At 38.0% G+C, this 19,567-nt stretch overlaps 2 protein-coding genes across 2 annotated transcripts in view; both read right to left on the bottom strand.

The window, feature by feature from the left end:
- Positions 1-661: 661 nt before the first annotated feature.
- On the bottom strand, positions 662-14,112 carry LOC129095341 (hemicentin-1-like; the record flags this gene model as incomplete). The annotated part of the gene is given in 8 exon segments (XM_054603745.1): positions 662-1,652; positions 1,870-2,127; positions 3,555-3,890; positions 4,007-4,276; positions 5,533-5,719; positions 11,541-11,722; positions 12,661-12,918; positions 13,786-14,112. Coding segments are annotated over 8 exon segments (1,991 nt in total), but the record flags the coding sequence as incomplete, so codon positions are not given.
- A 3,402-nt stretch (positions 14,113-17,514) lies between these two features.
- The window catches only part of LOC129095717 (general transcription factor 3C polypeptide 1), a 41,234-nt gene continuing 39,181 nt past the window's right edge, over positions 17,515-19,567 (bottom strand). Inside the window, 1 exon segment of the mRNA XM_054604275.1 lies at positions 17,515-18,064. Within this exon segment, the coding sequence (XP_054460250.1) occupies positions 17,852-18,064 (213 nt within the window). The 3' untranslated portion in view covers positions 17,515-17,851.

Below are 19,567 nucleotides of genomic sequence, written 5' to 3' on the forward strand. Positions count from 1 at the left end.
GATGGACCTGCTTTCCAGTCTTGTTAATAAAAGATAATTAAAGCCAATCAGGGACATGTTTTCCCTGCAATAAGAAAAACACAAATGCTTATATAGACAGACTGTGTAGCCTACATGAACACTAGTGGGATAACAGTGCAGATAACATTGTGGAGTAGGTTTTTTAATCAGTTTTGATAGGGCTACTTAATCAAAAGTTTGTCTATTACTAATTATCAAAGTTTTTTCATGTCCTCCTCTTTCCTCTTTCCATTTCCTCTAAGTTAAGGAAACGAGTAGGAGTGTAACATTTCTGGGATGCAATTACTCGCTTTGTTCTCACCATGATCTCTGCAGCGGAGTTCCCCATAAAATCCCCAGAGATCAAAAAGTGTTGAGAGTTCTGAAAGAGTCCAGCTAGCCAAGCGATGAAGAATCTCATAAACAGGAAAGCTTTACATCCTCAAGTTCCATCATTACTTTTTATATCGAGGGAAGGGCAGATTCCTTCACTGGATTATGGGAATCTAAGGCACATGATTAGGAAATACAATTTAGATAATGTTTAATATTTAACATACTGGTGCATCAATTTTGTGGTGTTTAAACATTGTCTCTATGTATTTGCAACTCCTTTAAAAAAAATGCAATAAAATAACAACAGAAGAGACTGAAGTGCATCTCATTGTACAAAATGAACATTTATTTATCATTTTGAAATAAATGTGGTCAAAGCACACATTTTGTAATTGTGCAGTTCATTATTACACAGTTTTTGCTTGTGTGAATTCCTCTTTTTTCAGTGTCACTAACCTAGCACATCAATACAACACACAAATTACAAATACACACAAACAGAAACGGTTGCTTTGTGAGGAGCTGTGGTTTGTGACGAGGTCTGGCACAAGCTTTCAGTGGTTTAACACACAGCCGTGAAGTTCAGTATGTGCATTTTCACACAGTGTTATTCTATTTACAACTGTACATAAAGTTATGAAGTCAACTGCAGCAGTAGATAGTCCTACAACCTGTTTATGGCGACTGTGATATGTTATATTCACATTCTTTTGCGTGTGTGTTTTATGACAACGCACATGAATCAGCATTTCTGTAAATGTGCCGGAGTTTCTCAAGAAAGCTACTTTTCAAGGACTGCTGAAATGACGCTGAAATGACGGCCATATCAACTAAAAGCCCATATTTTAACTCCACATAATATAAGAAAATGTTGTTGTCATGAAGTGATCTGAGTTGTTTACGTCTCTCCCTAATAAGAGTAACAGAGTGTAACACTGCACTTTACAGTAAATGAAGCTTCTGCAAATGCAGCAGTCAGGAATAAGGAAGCTTGTGACTTGTTCCATTCAATACAAAGGTCACACAAGTTGAAACTTGTCTTAAACTGTCATTAGATAGCATCAGTAGAGGAATGACAGGAAATGAGGGCGAGATAAAGATGCAACAAAGGTCCATACATGTTGTCATGCCTTCCCCACAGGCTTACTCCACAGTGGGCACAGGAACGTGCCGCTGGTGCAAGCGGAAAACGTCCTTCAGGTTGTACTGTCCCATTCGATTTTGTTTGTAGAAATAGAAGTATACAATAAGGACCGAGACGACAATCAGACCAACAACTGCTACTATCACTCCTATAATGATTCCATTGTAGTTTTCTGCAGAAAGTTGGGTGAGGGGTAAAGAAAAAAAAAGGAACAGAGAACATTATATGTCAGATCAACACCAAATACCAAAACAGTCACAATGCACTTCCTTTACTTATGTCACATGTGCGAGAATCAACTCTAATCTGCTGAGAGGAAGCAACAGTGTGGCTGCACTCACTTTCCAGTAACAGTCATAACCCCTGAAGAACCGGACAATTAAACTCACCTTGAACGTCCACGTTAAGCTTCACAGTGACAGTCCCCACGATGTTGCTGACAGTGCAGGTGAACAGACCCCCATCCGCCAAGGTCGCAGACTTGATAGTGAGAACGCTGCTGTTGTAGGTTGAAGGGCTTTGTGTCGGGAGCGTCCAGGTGAACGAGGGGCGTGGGTTTCCAACAGCCGAGCAGTTTAGTTGTAGAGTGTCTCCTTCCTTGATGGTGATTGTATCCGGATACCGTGAACTCTCTAGTTGAGGCTTATCTGTTTGAGGATGAAACACAACACGTCATTTCAGTAACATGGGAACATTTTCACAATCAAACAGCTTGTCCCTGATGCAGATATATGATTCATTGTGTGGAGAAGGGTTTGGGAAGTACCTAAAAGACTGTTGTACCTCACTTTCAGTTTCTGCTTTTATAAACTTGTACTCCAAAAAAACCCAGAGGAAAATGTTGTACTTTTTAATCCACTAGCAGGAGCAGCTGTATTTGAATACCAATAAAAGTTCCTTTGCAGACTGATGTTTTATGTACAAAACATATGATCATCTTACTGTATTAGATACTTTAAAGATCTGTGAGTAACATGTAAAGAGTCACTGCTCTGTTATGTGTCTCACTGTGCTCAGACATGGTAAATTCAGTAAACTTACATGCTCACAGTGATTATGCTAACGTGCTGATGTTTAGCAGGTATTATGATACTGTTCACCATCTAAGTGTAACACACCAACTTTTGATAATCAGCACTGAGACTTATGGGAATGTAATGTCGTATCTGTAAAGTATTGGACTAATAAAATATTTTTGTCTTATGAGAGACATACATGTAACTTTTTATGGATCACCAAAAGTTTATCCTAAATTTCACGTGAGCCCCGGTGTCTTTGCGCTTTCTTGGGCAGCAGGTTTCTATGGATCGTGGTTATACCTGGACCGTGGTCGTGCCTGACAGCTACTGCTATTACTATTATTATTATTATTATTATTTCCTGTACAAATTGTGGGGTCTTCAGAGGCAATTTGTGATTTGGGGCGATACAAATAAGTTGCATTTAATATCATTGAATCATAAGCCTCATGACGGTGCTAGAGAAAAAGTCAGGGGATTTCCGAAACTTAGTAGAATTCTTCCTCTGTGATCCACGAATATCTTTATAAAATGTCACAGTAACCCATCCAATATTAGTTGAGATATTTCAATCCGAACACACACAGTGTGTCATTGCGGTATGTAATAACTGGGCTTTTTTTGGGCCAGTTTGGGACAGCATAAGCAGGCTGCTAACAAAACACTGACATATCACTATGCTGAGTAGCATGTAGAATCATATGGAGTCAGTATGCTGCTTTTAGAGCTTTTTCTCTGAAAATACCTGCCTGTTGCGGCTGAAAGATTAGAGCTATGAGACTGAACCAAAACAGTAAGGTTGCAGACCAGAAAACCTAAGCAATGAATGAAAGACACTATAAAAGGTCCGTAGAGATGAAGAGGACTGAGGAGTCTGGTGATAATTATCTATGTTTTCTTTTACATACAAGTAGACATGTGATCTATTGCTGATCTACAAAATATTGATTATGTCAGTTTTAAGGAAAATAACTAAATATCTCTTCCATCATTGCAAAGGAGACCAACATAACCAAGGGTGGCAAGGTGTGTTGATGTTTCAGTTTCAGACTCACAGTACACAGTGGTGCTGATTTTTTGTGATGTCACCACTGGAGGGGGCTGTGGTCCTTCAGGTCCCAGTTCTAGCTTTGCTTCACACCAGTACTGGGCTCCATTGTGTTCTTTACTGGGGATGATGTCTAAAGAGAAGATCTCAGTCAGTGGTTTCTTCTCTGTGTCGTTGTGTTTGGACCATCGTTGACCCAGTGCTGTCCGTCCTCTGTAGAAGGTCACAACGAGGTTTTCAACAGGAGCCACTTTCTCTACTGAACACTGCAGAGTGTACTGATGACCCTCAATCATCGGCCCAGTGAGATTAACAAAGCTGATGGACACGTTATCTGGAAGCTCTGTGGAGACAAACAGAGAGACAAACACAACTTTCAAAATCCCCCAAAATGGTTTATTACTCATTTAGATTATAAATGATTAAATCATTACTTGCAACATTTATTGTTTTACTTACTGTAGACAGTAACCGGCAGAACGGTGCAACACTGGTAATTAGTTGCATTACTATAATAGCACTGTGGAGATGGGTCCCACTCCGTCAGTTTGTTGACTCTCCATGACATCGTGGTTCCGTTTTTCGTCTTTGTGCCCACAGATATTTCCAAGCCATATAAGTTGTTGATGCAGTCCTGCTTACACACGGAGCAGCTGGCAGAGGTCGGGTCACCAAACTTCACTACCAGTCTGGAGGGAGTGAATACTGGTTTAACTGCACAGTTTTCATCTGCAAAACAGACAAGGTTGAAGTTTTTAAACTGCTTCATGGAAAATCAACATTCAAAATCACCTTTTACAAAACTCAACAACAATACATTTTCATTTTTCATTATGTAGTCGTGTTTTTCCAATCAATATATATTTGCATTTCTACATTTCTAGTCAATCACTGAATAAATCAATAAGGTTATACAGGTTAAGGTTCATACTATGGTCCGTGGTTATTCTCCTGTGATCACAAGAGTTCACACCGGTTCACTGAATGTCACATTTTCACTTTCAGAACTGACTGTCGTCTACTAGCAGTGTGTAATCGAATGAAAGAAAGCCTACTGCATTTTCAAATGAGCTTTATTGGCATGGCCCTGTTTAAGATATGGCCAAAGATATATTTCTGCCAAACTATGTATAAAGTTCACAATATTTAGTACAATATTCAGAATGGGAGAAAAAGAGAGATGACAAATGGTTTGTACATTGCTACAACACTATATCCAGAGAGGCTATAAAACATCTTATATTACAATAATACAGTATTACAACAGTACTACAGTTATTAATAAGGAAAGAACAAAAATACTTAAACCAAATATATATATATATATATATATATATATATATATATATACATATATATATATATATATATATATATATATACATATATATATATATATATATATATATATACACATATATATATACATATATATATATATATATATATATATATATATATATATATATATATATATATATATATATATATATATATATATATATATATATATATATATATATATATATATATATATATATATATATATATATATATATATATATATATATATATATATATATATATATATATATATATATATATATATATATATATATATATATATATATATATATATATATATATATACATATATATATATATATATATATATATGTATATATATATATATATATATATATATATATGTATATATATATATATATATATATATATATATATATATATATATATATATATATATATATATATATATATATATATATATATATATATATATATATATATATATATATATATATATATATATATATATAAGTGTGATAAGACGAGATTTTAATCAGTGAATCATTTGAGTTCTACTACATTAAACATAACATTTAAACAACAAACATAGAGAGAGGAGATAAACCGCTTTCTACAAGACGGAAATCTTCAGACCGCAACACAGGTGGGAAACTTACCGCAGCTGGAGACATGGAAGTCCTGCAGAAAACTTATCATAGAAACCACCAAAAATAAGTTACAGAAAAGCATTATTCCCAGTAGGTCTTGTACGCAAATGAGATGTCCGGTAATAAAATAAAAAGCTGTTGAGCGGGAGCCCAGAGAATGAGCGACTGGAATTGAAAGTAAAAGCAGTAAAGTCCACTCCCTTATTCACCCCGGACCAGAGAGCCCTGTTGTCTCGCGCAGTCTGCCAGCCTACTGAAGGGGTTCTAAGCGCGTCATTATTAGCTCATGGAAAAGAGAAAATGAAACCAGTCAGCAAACTGGGAGGATTTCCGAAAACAGTTTTGGGAAATTCCAGAAGAGGATGACTGAGGCTCATGACCTTGAGTGATGACAACATGACTCAGCCGGCGGCCCCTCCTCCACTGAGATAAAGATCCCAAATATAAGCACACACAGGTATCTAACCTAACCTGCTCAGTAAGTTACAGAACTTTTTTTTTATTTTTTTTTTTTTTGTGAGGGGGGAGGGAGGTAGCTTTGGTAGAGGAATCCGGAAACACACTCCCCTTAATGCCTTCCTGAAAGCAGTTCCTCCCTTTAGGAAGCAAAAGTCACTCTCACAAAATCAGCTTTCAAATCCACAGAGTGCAACTATTGTCCACCCTCTGAACTCTCTGAAAGGTCAGCTTCCTCCACAGCATACTCCAGAATTTCAGCTGTTTTTCTCATTTTTACCTCCACATATTTTTGATCTGTTTTTACTTTTCTTTTCACCTCCTCCCCCACCACATGCTTGTAGCCAGGGGGAGGCCAGACTCCATATCAGTGAGCCAGGTATTTTAATAGCCCTTGGTGTCAGGAAAAGAGCAGCAGAGGCACTTAAATAGAGTAAGAAAACATCAGGAAACTGCAGTGAATCAAACCTTGACCAGAACCACTATAGAGGACATTGTGGAGGCATTTAGAGGGATATATATGGGCAGAAATGGAAGTTAATATTTATAAGTATGTTTTCTTTGGTATATAGTCTTTTTTTGTTCCATTAGAATGAGCTGTTTATAATGTATCTGAATATAAAGCAGGTCCTCTTCAATGAGCTGGCTGCCATGTTACAGTTAGATTTTTATTATCTAAAAAAAACAATTCAAGGGTTAAAATGTAAAAAAAACCTGATAGAAACAAGGGGAAACAGATTAATAAGATTAAAAGGACAGGGTGTCACTTTACTACTTCAGTTTAAACAAATATAATGTGTTAAAAAGCAAGCTTTAGATGTGCTGGTTGACTTTCGGACAGCTAGCTGTTCCCCCTGATTCCAGGCCTGATGCTAAGCTAAGCTAACCGGCTACTTGCTGGGACGTTAGCTTCATTTTTAGTGTTTTTTTCACACTTTTATGCTAAAAAGTTATTTCATTTCAAGAACAAGTAACAAAAAAAACTGCCCATATCCGACACACACTCAACCTTTCAAATATGAAATCATTATTTTCATTAGGTTGGATAACAGCCATTAGAATTTTCTGCATTTCATGATTTTCCCTTTGACATATTAATACAACATAACACTTTATATATGTCAAAGATAATTACTTTTTGATGTTGCAATATGTGTGAGGCTAGTTATATAATAACCTGACGATAAGCAAAAGTTCTTTGGATGAAGGTTTTGCATGTTCCAGTGAACAGTAATGATGTAGTTTGAGCAGGAGACGATAAGCCTTAACAGTTTGACACATACCATAAACAGAGACAGGCTGAACCAGGACCTGGACCTGTGTATGTTTGACTCCATTATCTCCCCCAGATTCCTGTGAATAACACCTCTCTGGTGAAAGTCACTGCTAAATTTACTGAATGTGAATATGTTGTATCTTTCCATATTTTAGACATTGGCGGGAAAGCAACACGTTTGATATAATTTACTTTTAATTTGGGCCTGAAGGCAAAATAAGAGTGTTTATGGTCGCTTTAGGTACCCTACACATTATGACTTATTATGACTTCATGTCCACACCATGCTTTTCCCCCCTACATTGTGAAATACCCTCTGAAGTATTTAGAGTTTCCAGTTCTGCAAAGTTAACAGAAGTGAAACATTGACATAATACAGACTAGCTGACATATTTAAGAGGAAGTTCAGGTTACATTTAAACCAGGGGGGTTTTCATAGGAAGTATTACTAAGCTTTATACCCTGAACTCGACATGGTACAGTCACCACTGTCAGAACTGCCATTCTCTGAATTCATGTACTTTTAGTATGTACTTCTTACACAGAATCAGTATGATGATCATCTTAACATGGCTTTTATTTTGAAAATAATCGTAAATGAGTGCTTACAATGACCTACTCAGGACTGTTACAGGTTAATCTGATTTGAAAAATAATTATTTATCAGATTCCACATCTAAATTTTAAAGGTCACAGCCTTTGAATGCTTTTATTTTGGGCTATTAACAGTACTTTTCTTTCTTTTCTATCTATTGTATATGTGCTTTTGATCTGCATGAAGCTGCTGCATAGAAGATGAAGGAGGACTCGAGTGCAGACAAATAAAACAACAAAGGCAAGCTGGTAGAATAAAGGGGAAAAAGGCTTACTGGTTGGCTTAACAGGACGGCTGTACAAACAAACCAAACCAAGAAGGGCTCGATAGGAAAGCAGGTCAGGAACAATCGCACAATCCAGAAGGTCAAAACATGCAGAAATAAAAAGCAGGAGCAATTCAGGTTTGTACTGAATACTGAGGGGAGTAATCACGGAATGACTGGTAGAGAATGAGAAGGAAGGGGCCTGGGGAAGTTGTTTTGAATTGAATTGTGATTCATTGTGTATCAAACTCTTCCTTTGTCCATAAATCCCATTGTCCGCCTCAACTTTGTTTAATTATTCACGTTGCAGATTTGCATTCACGTTTACTAAATGTTATCGAATAGTTTTCCTGTAAGTAGGATGTAAGGTTTGAGGTTTGTGCAAGTTACAACCTGCTCATATTACACTTCTCAGTGAATTCTTATAGGTTTTAATGTCTTTTAATACTCAAACATAAGTCACATATTGCTCTCTGCTTTCATCATCAAGGTACTTGAGGCATCTATAGCTTCTTAAGATGTCAGAAAACTCCACTTCAAGGTGTGATTATTGTTTAGTTACAAATATAAAGCAGTCTATTTGATAACTTTTATTTAAATATTCTGATTATGGCACCTCCCAGTGGTAATCTGAATAAAGACAGAAATGAGAGGCTGCTGTTTTGGAAGTCACTTTGGAAGTAACGATCTACTAGGGGAATCCCTAAAATGCTGTGAATCATACAGTGTGTGAATTAAACTGTGGTTCATTTTCTAAGGTGGGAGGTGGCTGTGGTGTAGTGGAGAGCAAGGTAGTTCTCCAATCAGAGGGTCGGTGGTTCGATACCCGGCTTCGGCAGTCGATGTGTCCTTGGGCAAGACACTTAACCCCAAGTTGCTCCCGAAGGCTTGCCATCGGTGTGGACTGGATGTTGCATGAATGTTAGTTAGAGTCTGATGGTGGCACCTTGCATGGTAGCCTGTCATCAGTGTGTGAATGGGTGAATGATATGTAATATACTACTGATTGTAAGTCGCTTTGGATAAAAGCGTCTGCTAAATGACTGTAATGTAATGTAATGTATTTTTTCAATGAGAGTAAATGGGCTTTGAGAATGATGTCATTGCACAATAGTTTTGCTTTGATTGGAAAATATTGACTCAAGAGAAGAGATTTATTCAAGTTTTATTCCTTTCTTATTAATGGTGGAAGTACATGAACATAAAAATAATGTTTTTGACTGAATTAAACACCAAAATATAAATGTATGGCAATGACTTAATACTTATTGACACTGTTTCTTCTCATTTTTGATACTTTGTGTCATATTAAAATACAACCCTAATGTTTTGTAACATATCACTCACTTTATTGTGCACTGAGTTTGGGCAGGGCAAGGATTTTAGAAATATTGGCCCCTCCACTTATTATATTATTATAAACTTAATAATATTATTTATTTATTAAGTTTTCTGTAAATTATATTAAAATCATTTTCTCAGTATCAAACCTCATTACATTCCGAGGACTAATGAAAATACATCTGATGCATCCAGTGTGATCTGTTTTAATCTTTTGACCTAAGATTAACTTATTCTTTGGTCAGATGTTTACTGATATAAATATGGAAACCTGTCTCACTTCAAACTATATTTAATTAACGTAAAGTTCCTCATTGAACATATTTAGCATTGAGCAGTTTGGGAAAAAAGGTCAAAACATGTAATACCTGTAATACCGAAAGTGAAACTTCAAGTCAAATTTAAGTACAGCAACTCTACTCTTACTGCTACTACTTATTAATAGCAGCCTATCAAATACTCATTATGTGGGAGTTTTTAATAGGACAATGTGCTTTCCATAAAAGAAAGGGACACACAGGACATGACCTCAGGACATGACCTCAGTGTCCACAGCGGAAATTACAGCCTTGGCTCCGATTAGAAAAAGGATGCCTCACCATTTAAAAACAAAACTGAACACTTTATAGATTATAGTAGTATTCTACCATCTAGTGGTAAAACATCAGTATTACATTGTGAAAATTAAAGGTGTACACCACAACAGCCTGCCTTCTCACAGTCTATTGTGAAAACGGATGTCCAGTCTGTCATTTTGAAATATCAAAACAATCAGAATAGAAGAAATACCTTTAAGTGGGTTTTTTTCATGGAGATTTGAAGATGATGAAGAGGCCGATGCTGATGATGATGATAACCAGCACTTCTCCTTCTGCCAACGGCCATTAAAAGGAGCATGCATGTCTGTATAAATGTTTTCTAGAAATGAGGGGTATGGTGACAAAAAGAGGGACAGAGAACATTAATATCAAGTCAGCAAGAAATACTCATCTTTTCATTGAATCACTTTACTGTAATGATTGAACTGAAAGGCGGGAATGACTAAGTTTGAACTCACCTTAAAATGAAACAGCCCTTTGCTGGTAACCGCTTTCTTGCAGACAGTAAGATGAGAAAAATCAATATGTCTTTCCATTAAATATACAGCTGGAGCCCCGGGACAGCTAGCATAACTTAGCATAAAGAGCGGAAACAGGTGGAAAAAGCTAGCGGCTCTTTCCAAAAGAGAAGCCCAATGCTTTGATCAGTTTCAGTTTATTTTAATGAACCACCTGTAGAAGTTAGCAATATTCAAATCCTACACAGTGTCTTTCATTGAATAAAACGTCAACTGGAGTAAAACATACAGACCACACATACATGGTAACAACATAATTTATTTATGAACAACTTTGCCATGCTAGCTGCTAATGGAATGTCCACCACTTTGCTCCAGACTGAAAATCTCAGCGACTATTGATTGCCATTAAATATATACAAACATTCATGAATCCCTCATCCGTATGGCTTGTGATAAAATACCTGCAAAACTAATGCCATTTCCATCTATAAACATATAAACAGCCTCAGTTGTACTTTGTGTTATATGTAACAAATTAAATCCTTCTAAAATGCTAAAATAAGATAGTAAACATGTTAAACATTGCTTCAACTAAACCTCAGCATGTTAGCATTGTCATTGCTAGCAAATTAGCAAACTGATTTTAGCATTTAGCTCAGTAGTACAGCCTCACAGAGCCGCTAGCTTGGCTTTTTTTGCTGTCTATAAAATATATCCAATCTTACTCAATACAGTATGTTTTATGTATGCACTTGCAGAGAAAAAAAAAGCATTTAAACAGTTGTCACTTAAAAGCGAATGCCCTCTAGTGGTCAAATATCAGTATGACATCATAAAAAGTAACTTCTTACACAACAGACTGGCTGCTCAATGTATTTAGAGATCTGATTATCTTTTATTGTCCATTTTATTGTTTATTCTTTAGTGGCAAAAATCTTCGTTGCTATTGTTTTGGAAACAAACCTCTTTCGTTCTTTGGGAAATACTCAAACCAGAGCAGAGAATAAAAGCATAAAGCACATTATGAACCTGCGAAGCTGTGTGCTGCTGGTGCCACTGTTCGGTACGGTTGTTGTCTTTGTGGTTGTTGTGGTGGGTGTGGTTGTTGGGATGGTGTGGTTGTTGGGATGGTAGTGGTTGTTGGGATGGTAGTGGTTGTTGGGATGGTAGTGGTTGTTGGCGGCAGTCTTGTTGAGGTCAACAAATCTACGGACAAATGGACAGTTGTGGTTTTGTTACGCAACATCTTTTAATGAAGAACTGACATCAACCATGTTTTCCTTTTTTGTAAATCTCTTGTATCTTTTTTTCTGGACAGGTGCTTTGTATTACATACCAGTGAAAGCAAAAACCTGAAAACCCCAAAACTGATAGAAAGGTAGTTAAATATTATACCATGGTAGCAAAGTGGAAGTTAGATAATTAAAAAGGACTCAAAAAATAATTAATTATAAGTTCATACTTATACTTTACACTTATTTCATTCCTTTACCTCAAATCAATTGATGAAATGATTTATTATTATTTATTTATCATTTATTTATTAATAAATGAATTCTTCAATTTTTGCAGATGGTTAAAGATTTCTCTATGTCCCAATTTCTTCTGCACATTTCTAATTTTCCTTACTCCTCGCCCACGTCATACGCACAAATGTTCCCCTAATTATCATATGGAAATTCGGAAAAAGAAAACTGATGAGTGGGGGACATTTGGGAATACATAAAAAGCAAACAATGGGTTAGACAAAACAATAGAAATAAATAAATAATTCTGGAAACTATGTACTGTAGTTGAAACTAAATCAATTAAGGGAAGGCAGATTTCTGTTTACACTCAATTGAATGTTCTAAAAAAAGATTCTATTATATTTTTGGTGGGTGCGATACATTTTCTTCCTGCATTTCGTCAGCTTTGGGGCTCCATACTACAGCATATTGCTTACAAAAAGATAAACTATATGCTCATACTATAACATCAATGCAGTATCAAACTATGACTTTTTTTATGCCTAACATATGAATATTAAGAATATCCACATTTGAAGACCATGATGATGGTGAGCATAAACAATCAGCATGTAGCTGTCCGCAAAAAAGAGTTGAATCAGAGGTTTAGGTAAAGAAAGAAGGAACAAAACTCACCTTGGACAACCACGTTGAACTTCACGGTGACAGTCCCAATGCTGTTGCTGACAGTGCAGGTGTACAGACCGTCATCCGCCAAAGTTGCAGAGTTGATAGTGAGAACGCTGTTGTTGGAGGGGGAAGTTCTTTCTGACGGGATCGTCCAGGAGTAGGAGGGGCGGGGGTTTCCCACAACCGAACAGTTCAGTTCCAGAAAGTCTCCTCTTGCTACAGTTTTGCGATCATCATGTGGTATCCCCACCAGCTGAGGTCCATCTGTGGGATTAGTAAGGAGGAAGAGACAGAGAGAAAAACGTATGTAACATATGTTATTAATGCAGAAAGTGTACAAGCCTTGCGGCAACTTTCGGTTCTACAGAGTATAGTCAATGCGGAAGCGCCTTCATCTTGCATTCTTTTAAATGGCCATCAGGGGGCGACTCCTCTGGTTGCAAAAAAGTCTGATTGTTTGGAAGTCTATGAGAAAATAACTATTTCTCACTTGATTTATTACCTCAGTAAACATTGTAAACATGAGTTTATGGTCTCAATTGCTAGTTTTAAATATTTTTCAAGACAGCATGAAGTTCATTTAGCTACCAAAACCTCCACGTCACTCCTCCACAGTCCAAATAGGGTCACTTCCTTTCACTGGTTGCAAAAAAAAAAAAAAAAACACATGGCGACGGCTAAACTGCCGAACTCTGGGCTTAAAAACTGCAGTCCACAAACCAAATGGGTGGGGTCACAATGACTATGTCAACTTCTCATAAACAGTCTATGTTACAAACTTAAAAATACATAAATTGTGATTTCTGGAATAGTTTGACATGAATGTGAAAATGCACTTATTTGTTAGTTGAGAGCTTGGCTAGTTGTTTCTCCCTGTTTTCAGTCTTTATACTAAGCTAAGCTAAGCTAAGCTAACCAGCTGCTAGCTGTAGCTCGGATACAGAGCGATATCTTCCTATAAGGGTATTTCCCAAAATGTTTAGCTTTTCCTTTAATTAACTCTTTCAAGAGAAAAGGATGATAACAAATCTTACTGACATCAAAGTTTTTGTTTTTCTCATAATGGCGAGGTTTTGGGTACTTGTTCAATGCTAACATTGAGGTGTGTTGATGTTTCAGTTTCAGACTCACAGTACACAGTGGTGCTGATGTTTTGTGACGTCACCACTGGAGGGGGCTGTGGTCCTTCAGGTCCCAGTTCTAGCTTTGCTTCACACCAGTACTGGGCTCCATCGTGTTCTTTACTGGGGATGATGTCTAAAGAGAAGATCTCAGTCAGTGGTTTCTTCTCTGTGTCGTTGTGTTTGGACCATCGTTGACCCAGTGCTGTCCGTCCTCTGTAGAAGGTCACAACAAGCTTTTCAACAGGAGCCACTTTCTCTACTGAACACTGCAGAGTGTACTGATGACCCTCAAACATCGGCCCTGTGTGATTAACAAAGCTGATGGACACGTTATCTGGAAGCTCTGTGGAGACAAACAGAGAGACAAACACAACTTTCAAAATGCCCCAAAATGGTTTATTACTCATTTAGATTATAAACGATTAAATCATTACTTGCAACATTTATTGTTTTACTTACTGTAGACAGTAACCGGCAGATCGGTGCAACACTGGTGACCAGTTGCATTATTATAATAGCACAGTGGAGATGTGCTCCACTCCGTCAGTCTGTTGACTGTCCATGAAATCGTGGTTCCGTTTTTCGTCTTATTGCCCACAGGTATTTCCAAGCCATATAAGTTGTTGATGCAGTCCTGCTTACACACGGAGCAGCTGGCAAAGATCGGGTCACCAAACTTCACTACCAGTCTGGAGGGAGTGAATACTGGTTTATCTGCACAGTTTTCATCTGTAACACAGACAAGGTTGTGTTATTAAACAGCTTGATGTGTAATTAGAAGTCAGATACATTTTAAAAGCGCTTTACATACAAAACAAACTTTCATACATTCTAACCTTGCATGATGCAGTTATGTTTTATCCTATATGTCTTTATTTATCTAAATTATATATTTAAAAAAATTAACATTGAACAATAAAATGTTTAAAATTACCACAATAATAAATAAACACAAGGAATAAAAGAAGGTATGAAAACCAATGATTAAGACTTAAAGATAACAAATAATGAGGCATCTTAAGTTAAATTCAGACTTAAAAGGCATGTCTAAAGGTTTCTTTTAATAGTTCTCACAGAGCAGATCAACTCCGTCAGATTCTTAGCTTCCAGAGAATTGGGCAGCAGTAAAACTAATTAATAACAACCATAACAAAAATAATATTTATAATATCTTCATCTGTCCAACAAAAACCAAAACACAAGTGTTTGAAAGTATAAAATTAAAAAAGGATGAATGTTCAAAGGAATCTCAAAGAGAACAGTCAAATGTGCTTTAATAATAAGTCAATGGACAGAAAAAAAACATTTTATTATTACTATAAAACAATAGAAAATCCTTTCATATTTAAGTATATCCTGAAATGAAAAAGGTTTTTCTGAGTGTGCAAGATTCAACGGTAAAAGTAGATTTTTTTGGAACAGATCATCAGAGGAAATCACAATCTAGTTAAAAGAGAGAAACCAGATGGAATACTCTTCACTTACCACAACTGGACACATAGAAGCTGCGCAGGAAACTCGAATAAACGACCAACAGAATGAAAGAGGAAAACATTATTCCAAGTTATTTTCTTTTTGCCAGACCAAAAAATAATAACCGTCGAACATAAAACCCAAAAGGTGGTCAGAGAAGTGAATGAGTCCGCTCTGTTTTTTGGGTTTTCCAATTGTGGTCGAACAATGTTGGCAGCTCAGCTTGTTTTCACACCACATATCCGCTCTGCTTTTTTTTTTCTCCTTATGAAAGTGAAAGTGTGCCATTGTATAGTTACAGATATCCAGAGGCAGTCCAGATTTATACATCTTCTTCTCCAGACAAAAGAATAATGTCAAAGGGACTTTACTTTATCTGAGTGCTACCTTTACTATCTTCACTCTACTGAATACCCAGACTCTTCTCATTAAAGACTAATAAAATATACTATTCATTTAAAAAGGCCAACATTTATTGAGTTTTAAATTAGTAACAAATCAGGGCAGTCAACTTGAGGACATTTCAAGGAAAAAACATGTTGATATAATCAAGAAATCATTACACAAACTGGAGAACATCTTTTTTTCCACATTAGAGAAATAATCCACAAAATACAAATCTATACTTACAAGTCGTACTTTAACTCCATGTGTAAGGTCAAATAATAAATAATAAAGAAAGTGAAATTGTTGCTATTGTGTCTCAATGTTTCGTGTACCACAAGCAAAACTCTAATCTCCTCCATTGTAGCCTATTGAGGTGGCGACAGAAATCTATAAAGAGTCTACATACACAAAACTGAAAGGATCAGGTAGACAATGCACAAGAAGTTTTGTTCTTGTAGTTCATGTGGAAACAGTTCGCAGTGCAGAGCGTTAAGAAAACAATCCTCAACTTCCCGGGGATCTTTATCGCTCAGCTTCCTGAGAGCCCTCCCATGACTACTGGGCATGTAATAGTACAACTCTACAAGTCTACCGTTTATTCTTCATCACTGCTTGTACCCTGATAAAATGCATTATTATTTTATTTCAAAACTGTTTGTTTTTGCTCAGAAAAGAGCAGCAGGGCGATACAACGAGAATATAAAGAGGTGTCATACACACTGACTTAAGTTTTACATGATAAGTGTTCAGGATAAATAGGATACTGTACCTCAGTGATTACAAAACCACCTGAACCGCTGAATTATGCTTCCTAACTACAAAAACAAACTTTGCAGACATTAACAACCCGTTGCCAACCAAACGTCCTGTTGCCATTTTACATGTCAGGGAGATTTCCCTTTCTCCTTTTACCAAGTCACTGTATTTGTGTGATATAATATGTTATTCTGATTTCAATGGGTTCAACCCCCCTTTTGTTTGTGCATGCAGTGGCAAAAGAAAGTCTACAAAGATTATAGATATTTGTCTCTCAGTCTTCAGTCCAATGCCATGGTTTTTATTTTCTTTTTTAACCACTAGTAGCTCTATGGACCAAATTTTGTGTGTGTCTTGTGCAGCTGCATGAGAGCCGGAGCAAGAAAAAAATACTTCAAAATGTATAACTTGTACTATTTTGTGCTAATACAATACTATTTTAATACTATTCAAAATCGTTCAAAAATAGGCGTATCCTGGCGCATCACTATCACCCTATTAGCTAACACATAGCTAGTTAATGTCTGCTACTTACACCTTAAAATCATTAGGGAAAGTCGGACAAAACACGTTTTTGGGGAATAATCTTCAACATAGTTTTGAGAAATATGATCTGCATAACTTAATATCAATGAGATGAAGCTAAGCAGGTTCTGAGTGAGTGTTTTAATACAATGATTGGTGGTGGAATCAACTATTCAAAGGGCACCAGATGGTCAGGACCGGCTCTGGATGTAAATAAAGTCATGTGCTCAGTATGTTTTTATGCTTCAAGGAGAAACAACTTGTTTTGGTGAGAGACCAGTTTGGCTCAAATAAACTGTCTGATGAATTATTGGCAAAAGGCAGATATGGCTGCACTTAAGGGATTATGTGTACGAAGAAAAGGATGGAAATCAATATCAATGCACATTAATACTCAAATCTATCTTCGATATGCAAGCGACAATCATTTGCAAAACATGACCCTCCTTTATGAATCCGAAGCTCAAAAATCCGCCAGAGGCTACTTTACGGCACGCTGGCATTAGTTTTCTAAAAGGAGTCTGAGCAGTGTGATAGCGATGCATTAACAATAAAACAAACATAAACACTGATCTGCAAGACAAATATAAGTCAAGAATGTAAAGTAATGCACTTTTATTAATAATTTGAAAAGCTATTTAGCATACAAAAAAGGAAAACAAACATTTTTGTCTCAGAATTACATTCAGTTCATTTAAATTCTGAGAAAAAAATTTTTGACAACAACAAAAATAAATCTATAAAGAAAGAAATGTAAAAATAAATCCTCGTTCTGTAAAACCAGAAGTGCTATTTTCAAAGAAACTGATGACATGAAACATTTTGTAAACTTACATTATTAAGGCTTATAACTTAGCTTTTAAATCATCTTAAACTTCAAAAGCCTTTTATCATGTACCGAATGTGATACCAGATAACCTCCGTGATGACCTTCACTGTATGCAATAGTTCCAGTGGCGTTCGTTGGGTAACATGTGACTGAGCCGCAGGCAGCAGCTGATGGTCGGCTCGTAAAACACCTCGCCCGGTTCCTCAATCTTCACTTTCGTCTCCGGGCTTTTCTGTCGCACAGAGCGGGCGAACAGTGAGGGTTTAGGAGCTTTCACCAGAGTTTTCTTCGTCACACAGCCAATGTCTATGAGCGCCTGTGGAGGAGACAATGAGGGTCATCTTTAATATTTCCTTTTATTATTGGTTTTAATATCTTATTTTCATATACTATTTTATGTTTATCTATTTCATTTCATTGGAGGAGATGAAACTTCTCCAATGAATCGCCACCTTATCGTGGTGGAGGGGTTTGTGTGCCCCAGTGATCCTGAGAGCTGTGTTGTCGGGGGCAATAGCTCCTGGTAGGGTCTCCCAAGGCAAAGTGGTCTCGGGGGAGGGGTCAGACTAAGAGCGATTCACAAAACCCCAATGAATCGGACGATGTAAGGTAGTGGCACCTCGCCCGGAAAAGGGAAACCGGGGCACCCTCCTGGAGCCAGACCCGGTAGGGGAGCTCGCCGGCAAGCATCTGGTGGCCGGGCCTTGGCACATGGGGCCCGGCCGGGCCCAGCCCGAAAAAGCTACATCGTGCCGCCACCCTGTGGGCCCACCACCTGCAGGGATAGGCATTGGGGTCGGGTGCAATGTGAGCTGGGCGGCAGGCTGGGGCGGGAACCTGGGCGTGCTGACCCCCAGCATCACAGACTAGCTCTAGGGACGTGGAATGTCACCTCTCTGGAGGGGAAGGAACCGGAGCTGGTGCGGGAGGTGGAACGCTACCAACTAGATATAGTTGGGCTCACCTCCACGCATAGCACCGGTTCTGGGGACACCATAGTTCTTCTGGGAGACTTCAACGCTCACGTGGGTAACAATGGAGAAACCTGGAGGGGTGTGATTGGGAGGAACGGCCTGCCCGATCTGAACCCGAGTGGTGCTTTGTTGTTGGACTTCTGTGCTAGTCATGGACTGTCCATAACAAACACCATGTTTGAGCATAGGGAGGTTCATAAGTGTACTTGGTACCAGAACACCCTAGGCCAAAGGTCTATGATCGACTTTGTAGTTGTGTCATCAGACCTGCGGCCGTATGTCTTGGACACTCGGGTGAAGAGAGGAGCAGAGCTGTCAACTAATCACCACCTGGTGGTGAGTTGGATCAGGTGGCGGGGGAGGCTGCCGGACAGACCCGGTAAACCCAAACGTGTAGTGAGGGTGAACTGGGAACGTCTGGCTGAGGATCCTGTCCGCAAGGTCTTCAACTCCCACCTCCGGAATAATTTCTCGTGCATCCCGGGGGAGGCTGGGGACATGGAATCTCAGTGGGCCATGTTCAAATCCTCCATTGTGGAAGCTGCTGCTAGGAGTTCTGGTCGGAAGGCGATCGGTGCCTGTCGTGGCGGCAATCCAAGAACCCGCTGGTGGACACCAGCGGTGAAGGAGGACGTCAAGCTGAAGAAGGAGGCCTTTCGGGCTTGGTTGGCCGAGGGGTCTCCTGAATCAGCAGGCAGGTACCGGTTGGCCAGAAGGGCTGCAGATGCGGCGGTTGCTGAGGCAAAAACCCGGGTGTGGGAGGAGTTCGGCGAGGCCATGGAGAAGGACTTTCGAATGGCCTCAAGGAAGTTCTGGCAAACCGTGAGACGACTCAGAAAGGGAAA

This window comes from Anoplopoma fimbria, chromosome 9 (genome assembly GCF_027596085.1).
Source record: "Anoplopoma fimbria isolate UVic2021 breed Golden Eagle Sablefish chromosome 9, Afim_UVic_2022, whole genome shotgun sequence".
Lineage (NCBI taxonomy): Eukaryota > Metazoa > Chordata > Actinopteri > Perciformes > Anoplopomatidae > Anoplopoma > Anoplopoma fimbria.